The following is a 23618-nucleotide window of genomic DNA, read 5'->3' as shown; positions in this document are numbered from 1 at the left end:
TGGTACAGTCGTCCTTGTATTGTCATAATTGCCCAAATATTGCCCCATGTGTTGTCACGTTTGCCCAATTATTGCCCCATGTATTGTCATGATTGCCCAATTATTGCCCCATGTGTTGTCATGATTGCCCAATTATTGCCTCATGTGTTGTCATGATTGCCCAACTATTATTGCCCCATGTGTTGTCACATTTGCCCAATTATTGCCCCATGTGTTATCATGATTGCCCAATTATTGCCCCATGTGTTGTCATGATTGCCCAATTATTGCCCCATGTGTTGTCATGATTGCCCAATTATTGCCCCATGTATTGTCATGATTGCCCAATTATTGCCCCATGTGTTGTCATAATTGCCCAATTATTGCCCCATGTGTTGTCATGTTTGCCCAATTATTGACCCATGTGTTATCATGTTTGCCCAATTATTGACCCATGTGTTATCATGTTTGCCCAATTATTGCCCCAACATATTGTCACAGTTTCCGGCATGTTATCCACCTTTGTGGTGTACCTGCTCTCACAATTGCCAGTGTGTTACCCATATTTTTCCCAAGGATTACCAGAGTTATGAAGTTATCGAGGCAAGTGTGTTCTTTATATTATTATAATTGAATCATGGGAGGCCAATAACTGCTAGATCCCACCCTGAAACACTTTTGTAGTTTTGCCATGCCTCCAATACATTGTGGCACACAGTGTGCACCGATCGAGTCTATCCTCCCCCTAGAGCAAAGCTATACTTTTTAGACAAAGGGCCAGATTACCCCATCATTGATATTAAAGGGAGGAATAGTGCCCCATTATTGGTATCAGTGGGAGGAATAGTGCCCCATTATTGGTATCAGTGGGAGGAATAAAGCCCCATTATTTGTATCAGTTGGAAGAACAGTGCCCTATCATTGGTGTCAGTGGGAGGAATAGTGCCCCAACATTGGTGTCAGTTGGAGGAATAGTTCCCCATTATTGGTGTCAGTGGGAGGAATAGTGACCCATCATTGGTGTCAGTGGGAGGAATAGTGCCCCATCATTGGTATCAGTGGGAGAAATAGTGCCCCATCATTGGTGTCAGTGGGAGAAATAGTGCCCCATCATTAGTGTCAGAAGAAGAAATAGTGACCCATCATTAGTGTCAGTAGGAGGAATAGTGCCCCATCATTGGTGTCAGTGGTAGGAATAGTGTCCCATCATTGGTGTCAGTGGGAGGAATAGTGCCCCATCATTGGTGTCAGTGGGGGGAATAGTGTCCCATCATTGGTGTCAGTGGGAGGAATAGGGCCCCATCATTGGTGTCAGTGGGAGGAATAGTGCCCCATCATTGGTGTCAATAGGAGGAATAGTGTCCCATTATTGGTGTCAGTGGATGGAGTGGTGCCCCAAGGGCCGGATATAGGTGAGCATAGAGCCGTATCTGGCCTGTGAGCAACAATTTGGAGACCCCTGCCCTGGATATTCTGAGGCTCAAGGGGTTACGAAAGTTCTCTGATATACTTACCGTATATCTCTATAGAGTTCCTGGGTCTACATATTTGTTATGAGGGACTCCCGCTCTCCCTGCACGGTTAGCCCACATGAATTCTCTGGTGTTTGAGAAGGACTGCTCTCTGAATTAATCATTTCACGCACTCCCGAGTAAGGACGCTCACCTGTGTGACTCCTCTGGTGTCTAAGAAGGCTTCCTTTCTCTGTAAAACTTTTCCCACACTCTGAACATGAATAGGGACGCTCACCCGTGTGAATCCTCTGGTGTTTAAGGCGGTCACTGTTCTGAATGAAACCTTTCCCACAATATGAACATAGGAAAGGACGATCTCCCGTGTGAATTTTCTGGTGTTTACAAAGTTCTCCTTTCATAATGAAAGATTTCCCGCACTCTGAACACGAATAAGGGCGCTCACCTGAGTGAATTATCTGGTGTGCAGTGAGTGTTTTTTTGCTTATGAAACCTTTTCCGCACTCCAAACACGAGTAGGGACGATCGCCTGTGTGAGTTCTCTGGTGTACAAGAAGGTTTCCTTTCTCTGTGAAACTTTTCCCGCACTCTGAACATGAATAGGGACGTTCACCTGAGTGAATCATCTGGTGTGCAGCGAGTGTTTTTCTGCTTATGAAACATTTTCCGCACTCCATACATGAGTAGGGGCGATCGCCTGTGTGATTTCTCTGGTGTACAAGAAGGTTTCCTTTCTCAATGAAACATTTCCCACACTCTGGACATGAATAGGGACGCTCACCTGTGTGATATTTCTGGTGGATGAGAAGATGTTTCTTCTGAATGAAACATTTTCCACATTCTGAACATGAAAAAGGACGTTCACCCGTGTGAATTTTCTGGTGGGTAAGAAGGTTTCTTTTCTCTTTGAAACATTTTCCACACTCGGAACATGAATACGGACGCTCACCTGTGTGATTTTTGTGGTGACTAAGAAATGCTTTTTTCTCATTGAAACCTTTCCCACACTCTGAACACGAGTAAGGACGCTCGTCTGAGTGACTCCGCTGGTGTGTAAGAAGGTTTCGTTTCACTGTAAAACTTTTCCCGCACTCTGAACATGAATAGGGACGCTCGCCCGTGTGAACCCTCTGGTGTTTAACAAGGTCACTGTTTTGAATTAAACCTTTCCCGCAATATGAGCATGAGAAAGGACGTTCTCCTGTGTGAGTTCTCTGGTGTTTAGAAAGTTCTACCTTCCTAATGAAACATTTCCCGCACTCTGAACATGGATAAGGACGCTCACCTGAGTGAATCATCTGGTGTTTCACAAGGTCACTGCTTTGAATGAAACCTTTCCCGCAATATGAACATAAGAAAGGACGTTCGCCTGTGTGAGTTCTCTGGTGTACAAGAAGGTTTCCTTTCTCAGTGAAACATTTCCCACACTCTGGACATGAATAGGGACGCTCGCCCGTGTGATATTTCTGGTGCTTGAGGAGATGTCCCTTCTGAATGAAGCATTTCCCACATTCTGAACATGAAAAAGGACGTTCACCCGTGTGAATTCTCTGGTGGGTAAGAAGGTTTTTTTTCTCTTTGAAACACTTTCCACACTCTGAACACGAAAAGGGACGCTCGCCTGTGTGATTTTCGTGGTGATTAAGAAATGCTTTTTTGTCACTGAAACATTTCCCGCACTCCGAACATGAATAGGGCTCTTTTGATCTATCAACACTGTGAGATCTCAGATGGCTGTCAAGAGTTACAGGATGTGATTTATCAGAAGATTCTCCAGGATTAGAGGGATCTACTCCCGAAGAATATTGTGTGATGCTATTACAATCTGTGGATAAAATAAGATGTTCTTCAGGGGTATTCCAGACAGAGTGTCCATCTGTTGGAAAACAAAAGAATAATTATTCTTCATGCTTCACAGTCAAGATCCAGGTTTGTTGGTTTAGCACTCATCAGTTTCTAATAGCTCTGGTAATCAACTGAGTACATTCATAACACCTTTCATATGGTGTCCAGTATCTCTTTCCCCATTGTTGGGAACATGACGTTATATTGAGGAATGGAGATGAACCTTTCATATGGTGTACAGTATCTCCTCCTCATTTGTTGGGAACATGGCGTTATATTGAGGAGTGGAGATGGACCTTTCATATGGTGTACAGTATCTCCTCCTCATTTGTTGGGAACATGACGTTATATTGAGGAACTGAGATGGACCTTTCATATGGAGTACAGTATCACGCCCTCGTTTGTTGGGAACAGGACATTTTATTGAGGAATGCAGATGGACCTTTCATATGGTGTACAGTATCTCCTCATTTGTTGGGAACATGACGTTATATTGAGGAGTGGAGATGGACCTTTCATATGGTGTACAGTATCTCCTCCTCATTTGTTGGGAACATGATGTAATATTGAGGAATGGAGATGGACCTTTCATATGGTGTACAGTATCTCCTCCTCATTTGTTGGGAACATGACGTTATATTGAGGACTGGGGATGGACCTTTCATATGGTGTACAGTATCTTCTCCCCATTTGTTGGGAACATGACATTATATTGAGGAATAGAGATGGACCTTTCATATGGTGTACAGTATCTCCTCCTCATTTGTTGGGAACATGACGTTATATTGAGGACTGGGGATGGACCTTTCATATGGTGTACAGTATCTTCTCCCCATTTGTTGGGAACGTGAGCTTATATTTTATTAAGAATGGAGATGGACTTTTCATATGGTGTACAGTATCTCCACCTCATTTGTTGGAAACGAGACGCTAGATGTAGGGATGGAGATGGACCTTTTATATGGTGTACAGTATTTTCATCTGATTTGTTAGGAACATGTTATATTGAGGAATACAGAATGATGAACCCTTTTACCTGCAGGGTGCTATACAGGCCCAGGGCCGTGGTCCATCCCAATAAAACCCAGACCCTGAAGACCCTTCTGGGGGTTTTCCCACCATTATGGGCAAAGTCTTGACCATTTATAGGTTCTAGTGACGTTGACACCCTGTAGCTCGGACTTTACTGCAATAACTCGGACTGCGTTTGGAATGCTTTCACTTTACAGTGTAATCTTTTCAAACTCTCAGAGCTCTTTCCTCAACCACTCAGAGCTTAGCATCAGTTCCTTTACCAGACAAAACTGTCTTCTATATTGCTTATACTTACTTGTGCCAATAGGTAGAGAAACGTCATCCTGTTCACTTTTCATAATTATCCCAACCTCTTCCGTGGACGGCTGATCACCCCCCACATACGTCTTTACTTCTTCCTCTTTAACCTCAGGTTTTATATTAATCCGTTCTTCACCCTAAACCCCAAAATAATAGAAAACATCTATTAAAGCCAAACTCCGGGCAGATATAAAAGACATAAATAACAGCAGTTCTGTAATTATTAATACATTATTGAATGTGCTTTTTTATGGATATAAGCAGGCTAAGTACCTGAATGTGACCTGGTATCAGGCTCTTGCAGTACCTGTACATAAGAGCTCAGACTGGGAGAAGGAGAAATGGAACAAAGAGCCAATCAGTTGTACATCAGAGCAGAGTGACAGAGAGGTTAGCTTATCAGTCTGCTGCTTCTCCTTTTACTGTCCAGTTACAGGCTGGGGAAGGGAGAAGACCGGCAGGTGTTACTGACTTAAAACAGAAATAAATCAGGTCTACTGCCCTTTTCCTGTGAGCCTAGGAAGCCCGGGACCCATCCCCTAGTGACACATCATCACATCAGCGTGGACTTACAGGAGCCAAGAACAGCCCCACGTCATTCAGTATGCACCTCCATTGGAGGAACACAAGGAGGAAGAGGACCCATGATGGCATTATGACTGGACATAAGACCCACAGAAGAAAGGAACGAATAGTGATTTTAATAAAGCAATAAATATAGGGGAAGAATAATGAAGGGTGCTCGAAGAAGGAGCTGGAAATGGGGATGGGTGGTGTAACGGAGCTCCAATACCCAGCCTAGGTATCTCCGCTGTATAATCCTTGGAGCTGAGGAAGTACTAAAATATCCAAGGCAAAATCCCCCCCCCCCCCCAGTAACTGGACGACACACAGTTCTGGGAGTCAAACTAGACTAAGTTTATTTATTGAAAACCCCAACACAGGGAATCTACAATCTAGGAAAACCCCTCCCTCTTCGAACCATCCCACACACAAAGCTGAACATCCCATAATAACCTTACTCTAGCCAGACAGGAACAATAGAACAATGGAATGCAGGTATTTAACAATAACAAACCCCCACACATCTCCTGAGGGACACTGCTCCCTGACTCTTTCAACACAAACCACACTCTCAGTGTCCATTCCGCTACAGGTGGTTTTGGGAGAAAAGGCTGCACTTCAGATGTAGAAGTAAGCAATAAAACAAGAGAGTACATAGAAGAATGTCATCTCACAAATTCAGAAATATTTCTATATTCTATAGAATAGTTCTATACACCGAGTCCACCTACCGGATGATGGTGAAGGATGTTGTGATCTTCCTGTGCAGCATCCCGGGAATACAGAGGACCACCTCCTACCATAGACTGCTGAGCTCCACTATTCAACGTCTCTTCTTCTTCCTCTTTAATCTCAACTTTGATATCTTTTGGTTCCTTTTCCTAATCCCCAACATGATAGAATATAAAAAAGAACAAGAAGTTTCATAAAAGAATGTCCTCTCATAGATTAGAATTCTGCATTCCAGTAGTTCAGTCCCACCTACCTGATGATGGTGAGGGATGGTGTGATCTTCCTGTGTGGAATCCCGGGAATACAGAGGACGGGGACATCTCTCTGGTGGGTTCCCATTACTGGATCCATCTGTAGGAAACACACACACTGACTGAATACATTGTTTCTATGTGTTTATCAGATGATGGGGGATCTAGGTGGACCCTCCGTACTGCTTTCTCCTTTACAATAAAGTCTCCTCTTACCCGGTGATGTGAGGGGCGGCTGATTCTCCATCAGGAGGTCCTTGTAGATATCATTTGACCCAATGTGAAGGTCTACAGATCCTCAATCATCCATCTATATTCTTAATTAGTTTCTGTATTTAGCGTTCATTACTTACCGGTGCTGGTATCTGGAGAAAATTCCCCTTCTTTAATTGTCACCATCATCCCAGCTTTCTCTGTAGACTCCCGATAACCCATTACATTCATCTCCTCTTCTTCCTCTTTAAACTCAACTTTCACATACATCTCTTCTTCAAGCTAACAGAAAGAAAAAAAAAGTTAAAATGTCAGGACCAATAGGATAACAGAAGAGTGTAATCTCATACAGTCTAATGCCACTTTTATGTTTGTCCCACCTACCTGATGATGGTGAGGGATGGTGTGATCTTCCTGTGTGGAATTTGGGGAATACAGAGGACCACCCCTTCCCAAAGACTGCTGAGCTCCACTTATCAACATCTCTTCTTCTTCCTCTTTAATCTCAGCTTTGATGTCTTTCAGTTGTTCACCCTAAACCCCAAAGATGATAGAATACATTTGTAAAAATGGACAGGAGATTAAAAAGAAGAAAGTCTTCTCATAGATTAGAATTCTTTTTGAGTTCTGTTTGTTCAGTCCAACCTACCTGATGATGGTGGGGGATGGTGTGACCTTCCTGTGTGGAATCCCGGGAATACAGAGGACGGGGACATCTCTCTGGTGGGTTCCCATTACTGGATCCATCTGTAGGAAACACACACACTGACTGAATACATTGTTTCTATGTGTTTATCAGATGATGGGGGATCTAGGTGGATCCTCCGTACTGCTCTCTCCTTTACAATAAAGTCTCCTCTTACCCGGTGATGTGAGGGGCGGCTGATTCTCCATCATGACGTCCTTGTAGAGATCCTTGTGTCCTTCGAAATACTCCCACTCCTCTATAGAGAAATAGACAATGATTTCCTTGCACCTTCTAGGAACCTGACACACACACAATGATACAGTCACCATCCAGACACATCCCTTGTCTGTTACTGGATAATGTCCCAGAATTCCCAGCACCGCTCACCTCTCCTGTCAGCAGCTCACTGATCTTGTTGGGGACTTCTAGAATCTTCTGCTCGTCGTTTCCTTTTGGTTTCAGGAAATGAGGTGAAGGTACTGTAATGGATACAAAATAAATAGTTTGAACAACGCAGTGTCACAACTAACAAACAAATGTGTTTATATACTGTATATATATATATATATATATATACATACACATATATATATATATATCCTCCTCCAGCAGCTGTCAACAATGTGATTCACTCCACATACAGTATATTGCATATATGTGTTCACGTGTGTGTATATCAGCATCTGCTAGAGATAAAAGACAAACAAGTACAACTTTGGTGCAATGCACCTGTCCCCTGCGCTCTGAGTAGGGATGCACCGATCTGACTTTTTTGCTTTGTGAAATCACCGATCCCGAGTCCGATCCGGAAGTACTGTTTTGTGAGCTTATAACAAAAAAATACTTCCGGATCGGTATCGGCAGATACCTTATAACAGTTTTGCATTCAAAATCTAAAATGTCATGGGTTTAGTCTTTAAGAGGTTAAACTTCCCTCCTCCGGCAGACGGAATTAAAAGATACATTGTAATCATTGTGTTTACTTAACTGGGAGAGTTGAAAGGCATTTGCAGGAGGCTCTTTTTTTTTTCTTTGACAGCTGTTCTCTGCTCCCTCACATGCTATGTAAAGAGCAAAACCGGTGTTGTAAAATTTTGTCGGACCCGTGAAAAAATCGGACCTCGTCACATCCGGTTATGGGAGTCTCAAGTGCGCATGCGCACCAGACATTATCTTGGTTTGGTAAACTTATAACACAGAGCGACCAGTTGAATGAGAGGAGGCGGGGCTGAGGTGGGACGGAAGACACCGCCGCGTCATCTGCAGAGCTGAATAGAGGAGGCGGGACGGAGGTGCGACCGTGTAATAAATGCAGGACTTTAGCGACTCCTTCTGTTTTATTATCTTTACTAATTATCGTATTATTTACCCTTAGGATTTCATTACATTTAGTATTTCTTATTTTGCATTATAGAAATACTAAATGTCATGAAATCCGAAGGATAAATAATACGATAATTACTAAAGATAATAAAACAGGGAGTCGCTTAAGCCCTGCATATATTACACGGCCACACCTCCGTCCTGCCTCCTCCGCCAGCTCTGCATATGTGCCTCCGTCCCGTCGCACCTCAGCCCCGCCTTCTCTCAATCAGCTGTCCGTTCTCTGTTATAATTTTGCCAAACCTCGAAAAATGTCTTCTGCGCATGCGCACGGACGACTCCTATCAACTGTTTTGTGACGCTCTGTCACCGGAAGTGACGAGGTCCGATTTTTTCACGGGTCCGACAAAATTTTAGAACACCGGATCGGCCCGTGGATCTCTTAATTTTACGGATCCCCGATCCAGCTATTTTTCCCGTATCGGGGCCGATATCCCTAGCTCTAAATGGTGCAATCCTCTATTCACCTCGGCTACAAACTTGCAGATGTTGAGAACTATTGACACGGCAAATCTGGAAAGCTTCGGCCTTGCGGCCCCTTTCAAGACCAGTGTAGTCTGGGACCACTAAAAACTACAAACAAACAAACACAAGGGCGCACCAGCCTAGTGCATTATCCTTAAAACGTTTATTAAAATAATGGAATAAAAATACTCACAAACGAGTTCTTGATAAAAGCTGTATAGGCTTTCGCGTTTCGAGGCATCGCCTCTTCTTCAGAGACTCTGAAGAAGAGGCGATGCCTCGAAACGCGTAAGCCTATACAGCTTCGGGGGACGATCCAATCTTGATCTCGGTGCTGAGGACTCTATTCTGATATGCTTTTATCAAGAACTCATTTGTGAGTATTTTTATTCCATTATTTTAATAAACTTTTTAAGGATAATGCACTAGGCCGGTGCGCCCTTGTGTTTGTTTGTTTGTCGTTTTTAGAGATAAAAGATGTCAGAGTGACCATGGAGCAGGGTTTCCATCAGTAAATTTACTGAAAGTTTTCAAAAATCATTGATTTTTACAACTATTTGTAGATATCAGGGGCTAATAATTTGTCACATTAGGATAACTTTTTCTTTTTTCCTTTCTAAAAATTATTTATTGATATCAAAGAATAAAGCAGCCAACAGAGCAATGCTCAACAGAAAAGGAACGATATCTCACATAAAACTCAGATGATTCAAAGCAGTATTCTATTATACAGCGAGATACATAAAATGCTAAATATTCCGACATTAAGAATACACAAGTTTGAGGCAGTAACTGTAACCAGGGGCTAACTGGTAACTTTCAGCCAAGGGGGCAAGTACAAACCAGAGGCCCATGGTGCAGCAACTCGGCCCCCCGTCTGACCCCCATTCCAGGCTGAATCTCCACTCCAGGTGCTGTCTACCCACTGGCCGAATGTGGGTTACCGACCTGGGACAGCTCGGTTGGGGGGGTGGCGGGGGCGGTCTTCAGTGGGGCATGGAACCGGATTCTGCTCAGGCACAGTTCACACCATCCATGCTAAGGGGGGAGGCCTGCACTATGTCTTTGTCTTCAACCAGCACCCAGGTAGTTACTGATATGCCAGAATTTGTTCAGGTGGACACTGGAATGAGAACAAAGAAACTAAAGGACGCCTATAGACGCTAAAAAAGAAGACCCAGGAAAAAGAGGGAAAAGGGGGAGGAAAAAGAAAAAAAAAAGGGGGGGGGTGTACATGTGCATTGGCAAGGATGGGAGGACTTCATTCTCCAGAGTAGCTCTCAAAGAGGGTCTTCCTTTCGTCCGAATATACAAACATGTTCCAATATGACCATGTCCTGACCCCCATTCCAGGCGAAGGTCCGCCCCAGGTACTCTCTACTCACCGGCAGAATCTGGGTTACCAACCTGGCCAGCAGGGGGCAGTTGGGGGGAGCTGGGACAGCTCGGTTGGGGCTGGACGGGAGGGGGGAGAGTCTCCAGTGGAGAATAGAACCAGCCTCTGCTCAGACACAGTTCACAACATCCATGCTAGGGGGTAAGCGTGCACTCTGTCTTTGTCTTCAACCCGCACCCAGTAGGTCAGGGACTTTTTAATTTTTTTCACCAGGAATCCTTTAGGCATGTCTGTGGCAGAAGCGGTGCAGCCTTTTTTTGGGGCAATAAAAGTGGCCCAGGGGGCAATTGCCCTCCTGCCCCATTCCTCCCCTGACTGTAACCGATATGCCAGAATTTGTTGGGGTGGACACTTCAATTTTTAAAGGGAATGGAATGAGAACCATATCTAAAGGACACCTATAGACACCAAAAAAGAAGACCCAGGAAAAAGAGCGAAAAGGGGGAGGAAAAAGAAAAAAAAAAGGGGGGGGGGGCAGAGTGATGGGGTGCACATGTGCATTGGCAAGAAGGATGGGAGGACTTCGTTCACCAGAGTAGCTCTCCAAGAGGGTCTTCCTTCGTCGGAATACACAAACATGTTCCAATATGACCAAGGATGGGAGGACTTCATTCACCAGAGTAGCTCTCCAAGAGGGTCTTTCCTTCATCCGAATATACAAACATGTTCATATATGACCAAGGGTGGGAGGACTTCATTCACCAGAGTAGCTCTCCAAGAGTGTCTTCCTTCATCCGAATACAAAAACATGTTCCAATATGACCAAGGATGGGAGGACTTCATTCACCAGAGTAGCTCTCCAAGAGGGTCTTCCCTTCATCCGAATACACAAACATGTTCCAATATGACCAAGGATGGGAGGACTTCATTCACCAGAGTAGCTCTCCAAGAGGGTCTTCCCTTCGTCTGAATACACAAACATGTTCCAATATGACCAAGGATGGGAGGACTTCATTCACCAGAGTAGCTCTCCAAGAGGGTCTTCCCTTCCTCCGAATAAACAAACATGTTCCAATATGACCAAGGATTGGAGGACTTCATTCACCAGAGTAGCTCTACAAGAGGGTCTTCCCTTCGTCCGAATAAACAAACATGTTCCAATATGACCAAGGATGGGAGGACTTCATTCACCAGAGTAGCTCTCCAAGAGGGTCCTCCATTTATCCGAATACACAAACATGTTCCAATATGACCAAGGATGGGAGGACTTCATTCACCAGAGTAGCTCTCCAAGAGGGTCTTCCCTTCGTCCGAATATACAAACATGTTCCAATATGACCATGTTTTAGTATTTTGCTCTCTCCTGTTTCGGGTGGTAAGCTATGATAACTTTTTAAGTATAAATCAGGAAAATGACTTGTTATGGGTATTGTCAGTGTTTTCATAGTGTGTTTATGCTGTTTAAATATCGATTGTCTTCGTTTTGTCACTTTTCAGGTTGTGAGTAAAAAAAATATGCACCGTCAGTAAATTTTTCATGTTTTGTCAGTAAAAAATGCTGTGGGAAATTGGCAACACTCCTATGGAGGAAGAGGATGGAGAGGACGGGGGGTTACTGGGTGCAATTAGGACAGGGCTTGACAAATTTGCTTTGAACCTAGGAGCCAGGCGCCCGGGACTGCATAATCCAAAAGCTATTCTCCTGTGCTTGGGTGGTGGGCTTGGAGGTGTATAGTATAAATATCCTCCCGTGCCAGTGGTCTTGCTGCCCCCCTCAGGACAATGGGTATCCTTGGGACTGTACAACAATGACACTGGCAGGGAAGGGGTTAACACTAGGGGCACTCAAGGTGTTAAATGTGTTCCTAGGGAGTGCTTTCTAACTGTAGGGGGAGTGGATGCACTAGAGGAAAAGAGTGATGCATTTCAGCTTAACTGAAACACAAGATCTCTCTCTTCCTATGTGACAGACTGGCGGTCTGTCTTGTTTACATAGGCAGACCGCCGTTCTGTCATTCCACCGAACGACTAGCGGGTTTCCGGCGGTAATCGCGGCCACAGGATCCGCTGATTGGCTCCCGCTGTGTCCTATCATAGTGGGGGCGGTTCCAAAATCTCCTGCACAAAATCACGTACATATATATGCGGCAGGCGGTCCGGAACTGGTTAAACACCCCTACAGCACCAAGCATCAGTCTCATGTATCTGGTCTATAAACCAGAGGCTCTGGATGGACAGTTGGATAAATGGTTCTATATTTAGGATGTATCTGGACTATAAACCAGAGGCTCTGGATGGACAGTTGGATAAATGGTTCTATATTTAGGATGTATCTGGTCTATAAACCAGAGGCTCTGGATGGACAGTTGGATAAATGGTTCTATATTTAGGATGTATCCGGTCTATAAACCAGAGGCTCTGGATGGACAGTTGGATAAATGGTTCTATATTTAGGATGTATCCGGTCTATAAACCAGAGGCTCTGGATGGACAGTTGTATAAATGGTTCTATATTTAGGATTTATCCGGTCTATAAACCAGGTTCACTATATGGACCCCTTATGTATTTATACATGGTGATCATATCCCATATTATCAACGTAAATATAAAATAATATCTTATTACCTCCTCTGCTGCCAGTTCCAGCAATGTCTCCTCTCTACTTCCTCCCGACTCACCTCTGACCCGGAACTTCCTGTCTGTAGCTGACATCACTTCCTGTCTGTGTGTACCAAGTGGGATCACCGCTTGAATAAACCGTACACTCTATCCTTCTGTCATTCATCCAGCAGTAAGGATCCCCCCTCCTTCCCATATGCCAGGGGTGTCCAAACTATTGCCCTCCAGCTGTTCAGGAACTACAATTCCCATGAGGCATTGTAAATCTTTGACAGTCACAGACATAACGAGACATGATGGGAATTGTAGTTCCTGAACAGCTGGAGGGCAATAGTTTGGACACCCCTGCCATATACCATTCCCTATGTAATTTACGCCCCAACATTCCTCCCTGGATGCCCCACAGACACCCCCACTGAAAGACATCCCTTCCCAACTGACTGTGGGGGAGGGGACATTAGAGTGTAAGCTCCTCTGGTACAGAGACTGATGTGACTGTGGGGGAGGGGATATTAGAGTGTAAGCTCCTCTGGTACAGAGACTGATGTGACTGTGGGGGAGGGGACATTAGAGTGTAAGCTCCTCTGGTACAGAGACTGATGTGACTGTGGGGGAGGGGACATTAGAGTGTAAGCTCCTCTGGTACAGAGACTGATGTGACTGTGGGGGAGGGGACATTAGAGTGTAAGCTCCTCTGGTACAGAGATGGATGTGACTGTGGGGGGAGGGGGTATTAGAGTGTAAGCTCCTCTGGTACAGAGACTGATGTGACTGTGGGGGGAGGGGACATTAGAGTGTAAGCTCCTCTGGTACAGAGACTGATGTGACTGTGAGGGGACATTAGAGTGTAAGCTCCTCTGGTACAGAGACTGATGTGACTGCGGGGGGAGGGGACATTAGAGTGTAAGCTCCTCTGGTACAGAGACTGATGTGACTGTGGGGGAGGGGACATTAGAGTGTAAGCTCCTCTGGTACAGGGACTGATGTGACTGTGGGGGAGGGGACATTAGAGTGTAAGCTCCTCTGGTACAGAGACTGATGTGACTGTGGGGGAGGGGACATTAGAGTGTAAGCTCCTCTGGTACAGAGATGGATGTGACTGTGGGGGGAGGGGGTATTAGAGTGTAAGCTCCTCTGGTACAGAGACTGATGTGACTGTGGGGGGAGGGGACATTAGAGTGTAAGCTCCTCTGGTACAGAGACTGATGTGACTTTGGGGGGAGGGGACATTAGAGTGTAAGCTCCTCTGGTTCAGAGACTGATGTGACTGTGGGGGGAGGGGACATTAGAGTGTAAGCTCCTCTGGTACAGAGACTGATGTGACTTTGGGGGGAGGGGACATTAGAGTGTAAGCTCCTCTGGTTCAGAGACTGATGTGACTGTGGGGGAGGGGACATTAGAGTGTAAGCTCCTCTGGTGCAGAGACTGATGTGACTGTGGGGGAGGGGACATTAGAGTGTAAGCTCCTCTGGTACAGAGACTGATGTGACTGTGTGGGGGAGGGGACATTAGAGTGTAAGCTCCACTGGTACAGAGACTGATGTGACTGTGGGTGAGGGGACATTAGAGTGTAAGCTCCTCTGGTACAGAGACTGATGTGACTGTGGGGGGAGGGGACATTAGAGTGTAAGCTCCTCTGGTACAGAGACTGATGTGACTGTGTGGGGGAGGGGACATTAGAGTGTAAGCTCCACTGGTACAGAGACTGATGTGACTGTGGGTGAGGGGACATTAGAGTGTAAGCTCCTCTGGTACAGAGACTGATATGACTGTGGGGGAGGGGACATTAGAGTGTAAGCTCCTCTGGTACAGAGCCTGATGTGACTGTGGGGGAGGGGACATTAGAGTGTAAGCTCCTCTGGTACAGAGACTGATGTGACTGTGGGTGAGGGGACATTAGAGTGTAAGCTCCTCTGGTACAGAGACTGATATGACTGTGGGGGAGGGGACATTAGAGTGTAAGCTCCTCTGGTGCAGAGCCTGATGTGACTGTGGGGGAGGGGACATTAGAGTGTAAGCTCCTCTGGTACAGAGACTGATGTGACTGTGGGGGGGAGGGGACATTAGAGTGTAAGTTCCTCTGGTACAGAGACTGATGTGACTGTGGGGGAGGGGACATTAGAGTGTAAGCTCCTCTGGTACAGGGACTGATGTGACTGTGGGGGAGGGGACATTAGAGTGTAAGCTCCTCTGGTACAGAGACTGATGTGACTGTGGGGGAGGGGACATTAGAGTGTAAGCTCCTCTGGTACAGAGACTGATGTGACTGTGGGGGGGGGAGGGGACATTAGAGTGTAAGTTCCTCTGGTACAGAGACTGATGTGACTGTGGGGGAGGGGACATTAGAGTGTAAGCTCCTCTGGTACAGAGACTGATGTGACTGTGGGGGAGGGGACATTAGAGTGTAAGCTCCTCTGGTACAGAGACTGATGTGACTGTGGGGGAGGGGACATTAGAGTGTAAGCTCCTCTGGTACAGAGACTGATGTGACTGTGGGGGAGGGGACATTAGAGTGTAAGCTCCTCTGGTACAGAGACTGATGTGACTGTGGGGGAGGGGACATTAGAGTGTAAGCTCCTCTGGTACACAGACTGATGTGACTGTGGGGGGAGGGGACATTAGAGTGTAAGCTCCTCTGGTACAGAGACTGATGTGACTGTGGTGAGGTCGGAGGTGAGTCTCTGTGGAGAGTAGAATCCGCCCAGTGACTGATCGCTGCCTGTGATTGGCTCCTGTGGAATAAGTGCAGTCAATAGTAGTAGATAGGTCTGAGGTGAGTTTCTGAGGAAAGCAGAATCTGCCCGGTGACTGTGATCCCATCCTGTGATTGGCTGCACTCCCTTCACATCAATTCATCTCAGTGGTGAGCTCAGTCTGAGGTAAGTCCCTGAGGAGAGTAGGATCTGCCCTGTGATTGGTTGGTGTGGAGGGAGTGCAGCCAATAGCAGTGGAGGATGAGTGAAGAGGGAACTCTGAGGTGATGATGTGAGGTGTCCGGCTCTCCTCGGCTCTTCTATGACTGAATTCTCCATTTTGTTTTACATCGGTGACAGAAGTGACGGAGGAATGGGTTCTGTTTTCTGTCACAGGAAATGTGGTAAAGGTAAAATAATATCAGAGTCACATTTTTATATCTCTCTATATGTATATGTAGTGTCTGGGGGGGGGGGGGGGGGGGTTTCAAACAATGTATTTTCTGTACTTTTTTCACAACTTGAAACTTTTTGACTGCAAGTGACACCACTTCCTGCCTGTTTGTGACACCAATTCCTGCCTGTGTGTGACACCACTTCCTGCCTGTGTGTGACACCACTTCTGCCAGTGTGTGACACCACGTCCTGCCTGTGTGTGACACCACTTCCTGCCTGTTTGTGACACCAATTCCTGCCAGTGTGTGACACCACGTCCTGCCTGTGTGTGACACCACTTCTGCCAGTGTGTGACACCACTTCCTGCCTGTGTGTGACACCACTTCTGCCAGTGTGTGACACCACTTCCTGCCTGTGTGTGACACCACGTCCTGCCTGTGTGTGACACCACTTCTGCCAGTGTGTGACACCACTTCCTGCCTGTGTGTGACACCACGTCCTGCCTGTGTGTGACACCACGTCCTGCCTGTGTGTGACACCACTTCCTGTCTTCCATGTAAGAGAGATGAATAGCTATTGGACAGTGTGCGTATTGTGATCTCCAATGCTACAGAGATGAATCCCAACCTCGTCATTTCTGTTCATTTATGCAGAGACTCTATACACTGTGACTGCTTTGGGGTGGGGTTGGAAGGATATGTGGTTACTCTGCGTCACTTTGAGTGACACCACGTCCTGCCTGCGTGTGACACCACTTCCTGCCTGTGTGTGACACCACGTCCTGCCAGTGTGTGACACCACGTCCTGCCTGTGTGTGTGACACCACGTCCTGCCTGTGTGTGACACCACGTCCTGCCTGTGTGTGACACCACTTCCTGCCTGTGTGTGACACCACTTCCTGCCAGTGTGTGACACCACGTCCTGCCTGTGTGTGACACCACTTCCTGCCAGTGTGTGACACCACGTCCTGCCTGTGTGTGACACCACTTCCTGCCTGTGTGTGGCACCACTTCCTGCCAGTGTGTGACACCATGTCCTGCCAGTGTGTGACACCACGTCCTGCCAGTGTGTGACACCATGTCCTGCCAGTGTGTGACACCACGTCCTGCCAGTGTGTGACACCACGTCCTGCCTGTGTGTGACACCACTTCCTGCCTGTGTGTGACACCACTTCCTGCCTGTGTGTTACACCACGTCCTGTCTGTGTGTGACACCACGTCCTGCCTGTGTGTGACACCACTTCCTGCCAGTGTGTGACACCACTTCCTGCCTGTGTGTGACACCACGTCCTGCCAGTGTGTGACACCACGTCCTGCCAGTGTGTGACACCACGTCCTGCCTGTGTGTGACACCACGTCCTGCCTGTGTGTGACACCACGTCCTGCCTGTGTGTGACACCACTTCCTGCCAGTGTGTGACACCACTTCCTGCCAGTGTGTGACACCACGTCCTGCCTGTGTGTGACACCACTTCCTGCCTGTGTGTGGCACCACTTCCTGCCAGTGTGTGACACCACGTCCTGCCAGTGTGTGACACCACGTCCTGCCAGTGTGTGGCACCACTTCCTGCCTGTGTGTGACACCACTTCCTGCCTGTGTGTGGCACCACTTCCTGCCAGTGTGTGACACCATGTCCTGCCAGTGTGTGACACCACGTCCTGCCAGTGTGTGACACCACTTCCTGCCAGTGTGTGACACCACGTCCTGCCTGTGTGTGACACCACTTCCTGCCTGTGTGTGACACCACTTCCTGCCTGTGTGTTACACCACGTCCTGTCTGTGTGTGACACCACGTCCTGCCTGTGTGTGACACCACTTCCTGCCAGTGTGTGACACCACTTCCTGCCTGTGTGTGACACCACGTCCTGCCAGTGTGTGACACCACGTCCTGCCAGTGTGTGACACCACGTCCTGCCTGTGTGTGACACCACGTCCTGCCTGTGTGTGACACCACGTCCTGCCTGTGTGTGACACCACTTCCTGCCAGTGTGTGACACCACTTCCTGCCAGTGTGTGACACCACGTCCTGCCTGTGTGTGACACCACTTCCTGCCTGTGTGTGGCACCACTTCCTGCCAGTGTGTGACACCACGTCCTGCCAGTGTGTGACACCACGTCCTGCCAGTGTGTGGCACCACTTCCTGCCTGTGTGTGACACCACTTCCTGCCTGTGTGTTACACCACGTCCTGTCTTCCATGTAGGAGAGATGAATAGCTATTGGACAGTGTGCGTATTGTGATCTCCAATGCTACAGAGATGAATCCCAACCTCGTCATTTCTGTTCATTTATGCAGAGACTCTATACACTGTGACTGCTTTGGGGTGGGGTTGGAAGGATATGTGGCTACTCTGCGTCACTTTGAGTGACACCACGTCCTGCCTGCGTGTGACACCACTTCCTGCCTGTGTGTGACACCACGTCCTGCCAGTGTGTGACACCACGTCCTGCCAGTGTGTGACACCACGTCCTGCCTGTGTGTGACACCACGTCCTGCCTGTGTGTGACACCACTTCCTGCCAGTGTGTGACACCACGTCCTGCCTGTGTGTGACACCACTTCCTGCCAGTGTGTGACACCACGTCCTGCCTGTGTGTGACACCACTTCCTGCCTGTGTGTGGCACCACTTCCTGCCAGTGTGTGACACCACGTCCTGCCAGTGTGTGACACCACGTCCTGCCAGTGTGTGACACCACGTCCTGCCAGTGTGTGGCACCACTTCCTGCCTGTGTGTGACACCACTTCCTGCCTGTGTGTTACACCACGTCCTGTCTTCCATGTAGGAGAGATGAATAGCTATTGGACAGTGTGCGTATTGTGATCTCCAATGCTACAGAGATGAATCCCAACCTCGTCATTTCTGTTCATTTTATGCAGAGGCTCTATACACTGTGACTGCTTTGGGGTGGGGTTGGAAGGATATGTGGTTACTCTGCGTCACTATGAGTTGAATGAAGGTTTGATTGATGGAAGTGTCAGTCGATCGAAGGGCTAGCCGACTCATCAATGGAAGGATCCTTCCATCTATCCTTTCCTCCTTCATTATTTTTGTGCTAGTCATTTTTTGCATTGTTATTGTTGTATACTGTATATACTGCTCAACAAAAAGTAAAGGAAGAATTTATAATCAGAGTATAGCATCAAGTCAATTCAACTCCTGAGATATTGATCTGGTCAGTTAAGTAGCAGAGGGGGTTGTTAATCGGCTTCAACGGCTTTGGTGTTAATGAAATTAACAACAGGTGCACTAGATGGGCAACAATGAGACGCCCATCTAGTGCACCTGACCAAAACAGGAATGGTCTCACAGGTGGAGGCCACTGACTTTTTTTTCCCCCTCTCATCTTTTCTGAGTGTTTGTCACTAGTTTTGCATTTGGCTGGGGTCAGTGTCACTACTGGTAGCATGAGGCCATACCTGGACCCTATAGAGGTTGCACAGGCAGTCCAACTCCTCCAGGATGGCACATCAATACGTCCCATTGCCAGAAGGTTTGCTGTGTCTCCCAGCACAGTCTCAGGAGCATGGAGGAGATTCCAGGAGACAGGCAGTTACTCTAGGAGAGCTGGACAGGGCCGTAGAAGGTCCTTAACCCATCAGCAGGACCGGTATCTGCTCCTTTGTACAAGGAGGAACAGGATGAGCACTGCCAGAGCCCTACAAATTGACCTCCAGCAGGACACTGGTGTGAATGTCTCTGACCAAACAATCAGAAAGACTTCATGAGGGTGGCCTGAGGGTCCGACGTCCTCTAGTGGGCCCTGTGCTCACTGCCCGGCATCGTGGAGCTCGATTGGCATTTACCATTGAACACCAGAATTGGCAGCTCCACCACTGGCACCCTGTGCTTTTCACAGATGAGAGCAGGTTCACCCTGAGCACATGTGACAGACATGGAAGGGTCTGGAGAACATTATGCTGCCTGTAACATCGTTCAGCATGACCGGTTGGGTGGTGGGTCAGTGATGGTCTGGGGAGGCAAATCCATGGAGGGACACACAGACCTCTACAGGCTAGACAATGGCACCCTGATTACCATTAGGTATTGGGATGGAATCCTTGGACCCATTGTCAGACCCTACGCTGGTGCAGTGGGTCCTGGGTTCCTCCTGGTGCACCACAATGCCCGGCCTTATGTGGTGAGAGTATGCAGCCAGTTCCTGGAGGATGGAGGGATTGATACCATTGAATGGCCCCCACACTCACCTTACCTAAATCCAATAGAACATCTCTGGGACATTCTGTTTCGGTCCATCTGACACCACCAGGTTGCACCTCAGTCTGTTCAGGAGCTCAGTGATGCCCTGGTCCAGATCTGGGAGAACTGCTGCATCATTTTTTCACTTTGATTTTCGGGGTACCTTTGAATTACATTACCCAGTCCATACCAGTATAGATCCTAAGACATTACCCAGTCCATACCAGTATAGATCCTAAGACATTACCCAGTCCATACCAGTATAGATCCTAACACATTACCCAGTCCTTACCAGTATAGATCCTAACACATTACCCAGTCCATACCAGTATAGATCCTAAGACATTACCCAGTCCATACCAGTATAGATCCTAAGACATTACCCAGTCCATACCAGTATAGATCCTAACACATTACCCAGTCCTTACCAGTATAGATCCTAACACATTACCCAGTCCATACCAGTATAGATCCTAAGACATTACCCAGTCCATACCAGTATAGATCCTAACACATTACCCAGTCCACACCAGTATAGATCCTAACACATTACCCAGTCCATACCAGTATAGATCCTAATACATTACCCAGTCCACACCAATGTAGATCCTAACGGATTACCCAGTCCATACCAGTATAGGTCCTAACCCATTACCCAGTCCATACCAGTGTAGATCCTAACACATTACCCAGTCCATACCAGTGTAGATCCTAATGCATTACCCAGTCCATACCAGTATAGATCCTAACACATTACCCAGTCCACACCAGTATAGATCCTAACACATTACCCAGTCCATACCAGTGTAGATCCTAACACATTACCCAGTCCATACCAGTGTAGATCCTAATGCATTACCCAGTCCATACCAGTATAGATCCTAACACATTACCCAGTCCACACCAGTATAGATCCTAACACATTACCCAGTCCATACCGGTATAGATCCTAACGCATTACCCAGTCCATACCAGTATAGATCCTAACGCATTACCCAGTCCATACCAGTATAGATCCTAACGCATTACCCAGTCCATACCAGTATAGATCCTAACACATTACCCAGTCCATATCAGTATAGATCCTAACATTACCCAGTGCATACCAGTATAGATCCTAACACATTACCCAGTCCATACCAGTATAGATCCTAACACATTACCCAGTCCATACCAGTATAGATATCCAGCATGAGAATTTTCCCCATTTGAGATCTGATGTGTTTTCCAAATGTACCTTTAATTTTTTTGAGCAGTGTATATTATAGTTGTTTCACTCTAATCATGGCTGCCAGTGTATGATGGCGTGCTCAGTTTACGTCTTTCCGTCATCCTACTTTTTCTGCAGCAATTGTATCTCCCTCCCCCTTCCTGTCATTTCCATGGTCTGTTTGAAGCTGATCATTTCCCTGCCACTTTCCTATCTTCTCGCCTTGATTGACTAATTCCCCTGCAGCTTCTCCTTCTCTCCTCTTTGTTAAAGTATAACTAAGGGCTCTTTAACACAGGCGGACCTGTCCGTTTTTGTTGGCGGATCTGAACGGTCCCCCCCATGCATCCCTATGGGGCATCGGATGTCAGCGTAGACATGTCTGCTGACATCCGATCCGTCAAATCTGGACGGATGGAAACCCTATTTTCCATGCATCCAGCGGATCGGATGGGATCGGATGAGAACGGACCGACGGTCCATTCCCATCCGACTTCCCCCATAGAGATGCATGGGGAACTGACAGCTGTGTCTCCGCATACAGTGCGGAGCCACAGCTGTCATCCTCCTGAAAATCGATCCCCCGCTGTGAAAAACGAACTCCGTCCGACGGACGGAGTGTGTGAAAGGGGCCTAAAGGCACATTTTTTTTTTTTTTTAGTTCCATTCCAGGCTGGTTGGACAACAGTTGGAGGATACAACCATGACCTCTGATCTTATCTTTAGGTCTCCGACCCAAAGACAGACACCGCGTCATATTCCGGGACCTCTGCGACTGGACTTTGCTGCAACATTCTTTGGAGGTATCTCTATTAATAACTATATATACCCGGGTATATGTGCACAATTCCACCAGGACTCCTATTGGGCCCTTTACCTGTTTTTTCCTTGGATGTATGTACTGTTATTAATCTCTTCTTTTATAAAGCTTGTATTATTTCTATACTGTTGTAAATCTATATGCTTATGGTTATTGTTACGCATATCAAAGATTCAGCTCCCATGGACTTCAATGCGGTTCAGATTTGAGATCCAAAGTTCAGTGACATTTTCCGAACCTTCAATGACTAAAACCCTGGTACATTCAGCTCATCCATATACGTTTACCCGCCACTTTATTGGGTACATCTTGACTTCAGAACTGCTGTAATCCCTCATGGCATAGATTCAACAAGATGTTGGAAACATTCCTCAGAGATTTTGGTCCATAGTGACATGATAGCATCACGCAGTTGCTGCAGACGTGTCAGCTGCACATCCATGATGCAAAACTCTGGTTCCACCACATCCCGAAGGTGTTCCATTGGATTGAGATCTGGTGGAATTATTGGAGTACAGTGACCTCATTGTCATGGTGAAGAAACCAGTGGTGAGATGATTGGCACTTTGTGACATGGTGCATTATCCTGCTGGAAGGAGCCATCAGAAGATGGGGACACTGTAGTCATAAAGGGATGGACATGGTCAGCAACAACACTCGGGTAGGCCGTGGCGTTTAAACCTTGTTCAATTGGTACTAAGGGGCCCAAAGTGTGCCAAGACCCACCCCACACCATTACACCACCACCAGCAGCCTGAACTGTTAATGCAAGTCAGGATGGATCCATGCTTTCATGTTGTTTATGTCAAATTCTGACCCGATCATCTGAATGTTGCAGCTAAAAATCGAGACTCCTCAGACCAGGCAACCCTTTTCCAATTTTGGTGAGCCTGTGCCAATTTTAGCCTCAGATTCCTGTTCTTAGCTGACAAGAGTGGCACCTGGTGTGGTCTTCTGTTGCTGTAGCCCAAGGGTCTTCAAACTATGGCTCTCCAGCTGTTCAGGAACTACAATTCCCATCATACAAGTCTGTTAATGTCAGAGTTTTACAATGCCTCATGGGATGTGTAGTTCGGCAACAGCTGGAGGGCTGTAGTTTGAGGATCCCTGCTGTAGCCCATCTGTTTCAAAGTTGGATGTGCTGTGCTTTCAGTGATGGTACTCTGCATACCTTGGATGTAACCAGTGGTTATTTGAGTTACCGTTGCCTTTCTATCATCTGGAACCAGTCTGCCCATTCTCCTCTGATCTCTGACATCAGCAAGCCATTTTCCTCCACACAACTTTTTCTCTTTTTCAAACTTTTCTCTGCAAACCCGAGAGGTGGCTGTGTGTGAAAATCCCAGAAATACTCAGACCAGCCCGTCTGGCACCGACAACCATGCCACGTTCAAAGTCACTTTAATCCCCCTTCTTGCC

At 46.9% G+C, this 23618-nt stretch overlaps 2 protein-coding genes across 2 annotated transcripts in view; both read right to left on the bottom strand.

The window, feature by feature from the left end:
• The window catches only part of LOC309564419 (uncharacterized protein), a gene marked incomplete at its 3' end in the record, with an annotated part of 909898 nt that overhangs the window by 634187 nt on the left and 252093 nt on the right, over window positions 1–23618 (bottom strand).
• Window positions 1431–23618, bottom strand: part of LOC309562617 (uncharacterized protein) — a 150734-nt gene continuing 128546 nt past the window's right edge. Inside the window, exon 9 of the mRNA XM_082266870.1 lies at window positions 1431–3072. Within this exon, the coding sequence (XP_082122996.1) occupies window positions 1520–3072 (1553 nt within the window). The 3' untranslated portion in view covers window positions 1431–1519. The remainder of the gene's footprint in view (window positions 3073–23618) is intronic.

This window comes from Pelophylax lessonae (genome assembly GCF_965119305.1).
Source record: "Pelophylax lessonae genome assembly, chromosome: 9".
Classification (NCBI taxonomy): domain Eukaryota; kingdom Metazoa; phylum Chordata; class Amphibia; order Anura; family Ranidae; genus Pelophylax; species Pelophylax lessonae.
The sequence above is the reverse complement of the archived record's forward strand: the minus strand, read 5'-3'. Positions and strand labels throughout refer to the sequence as shown.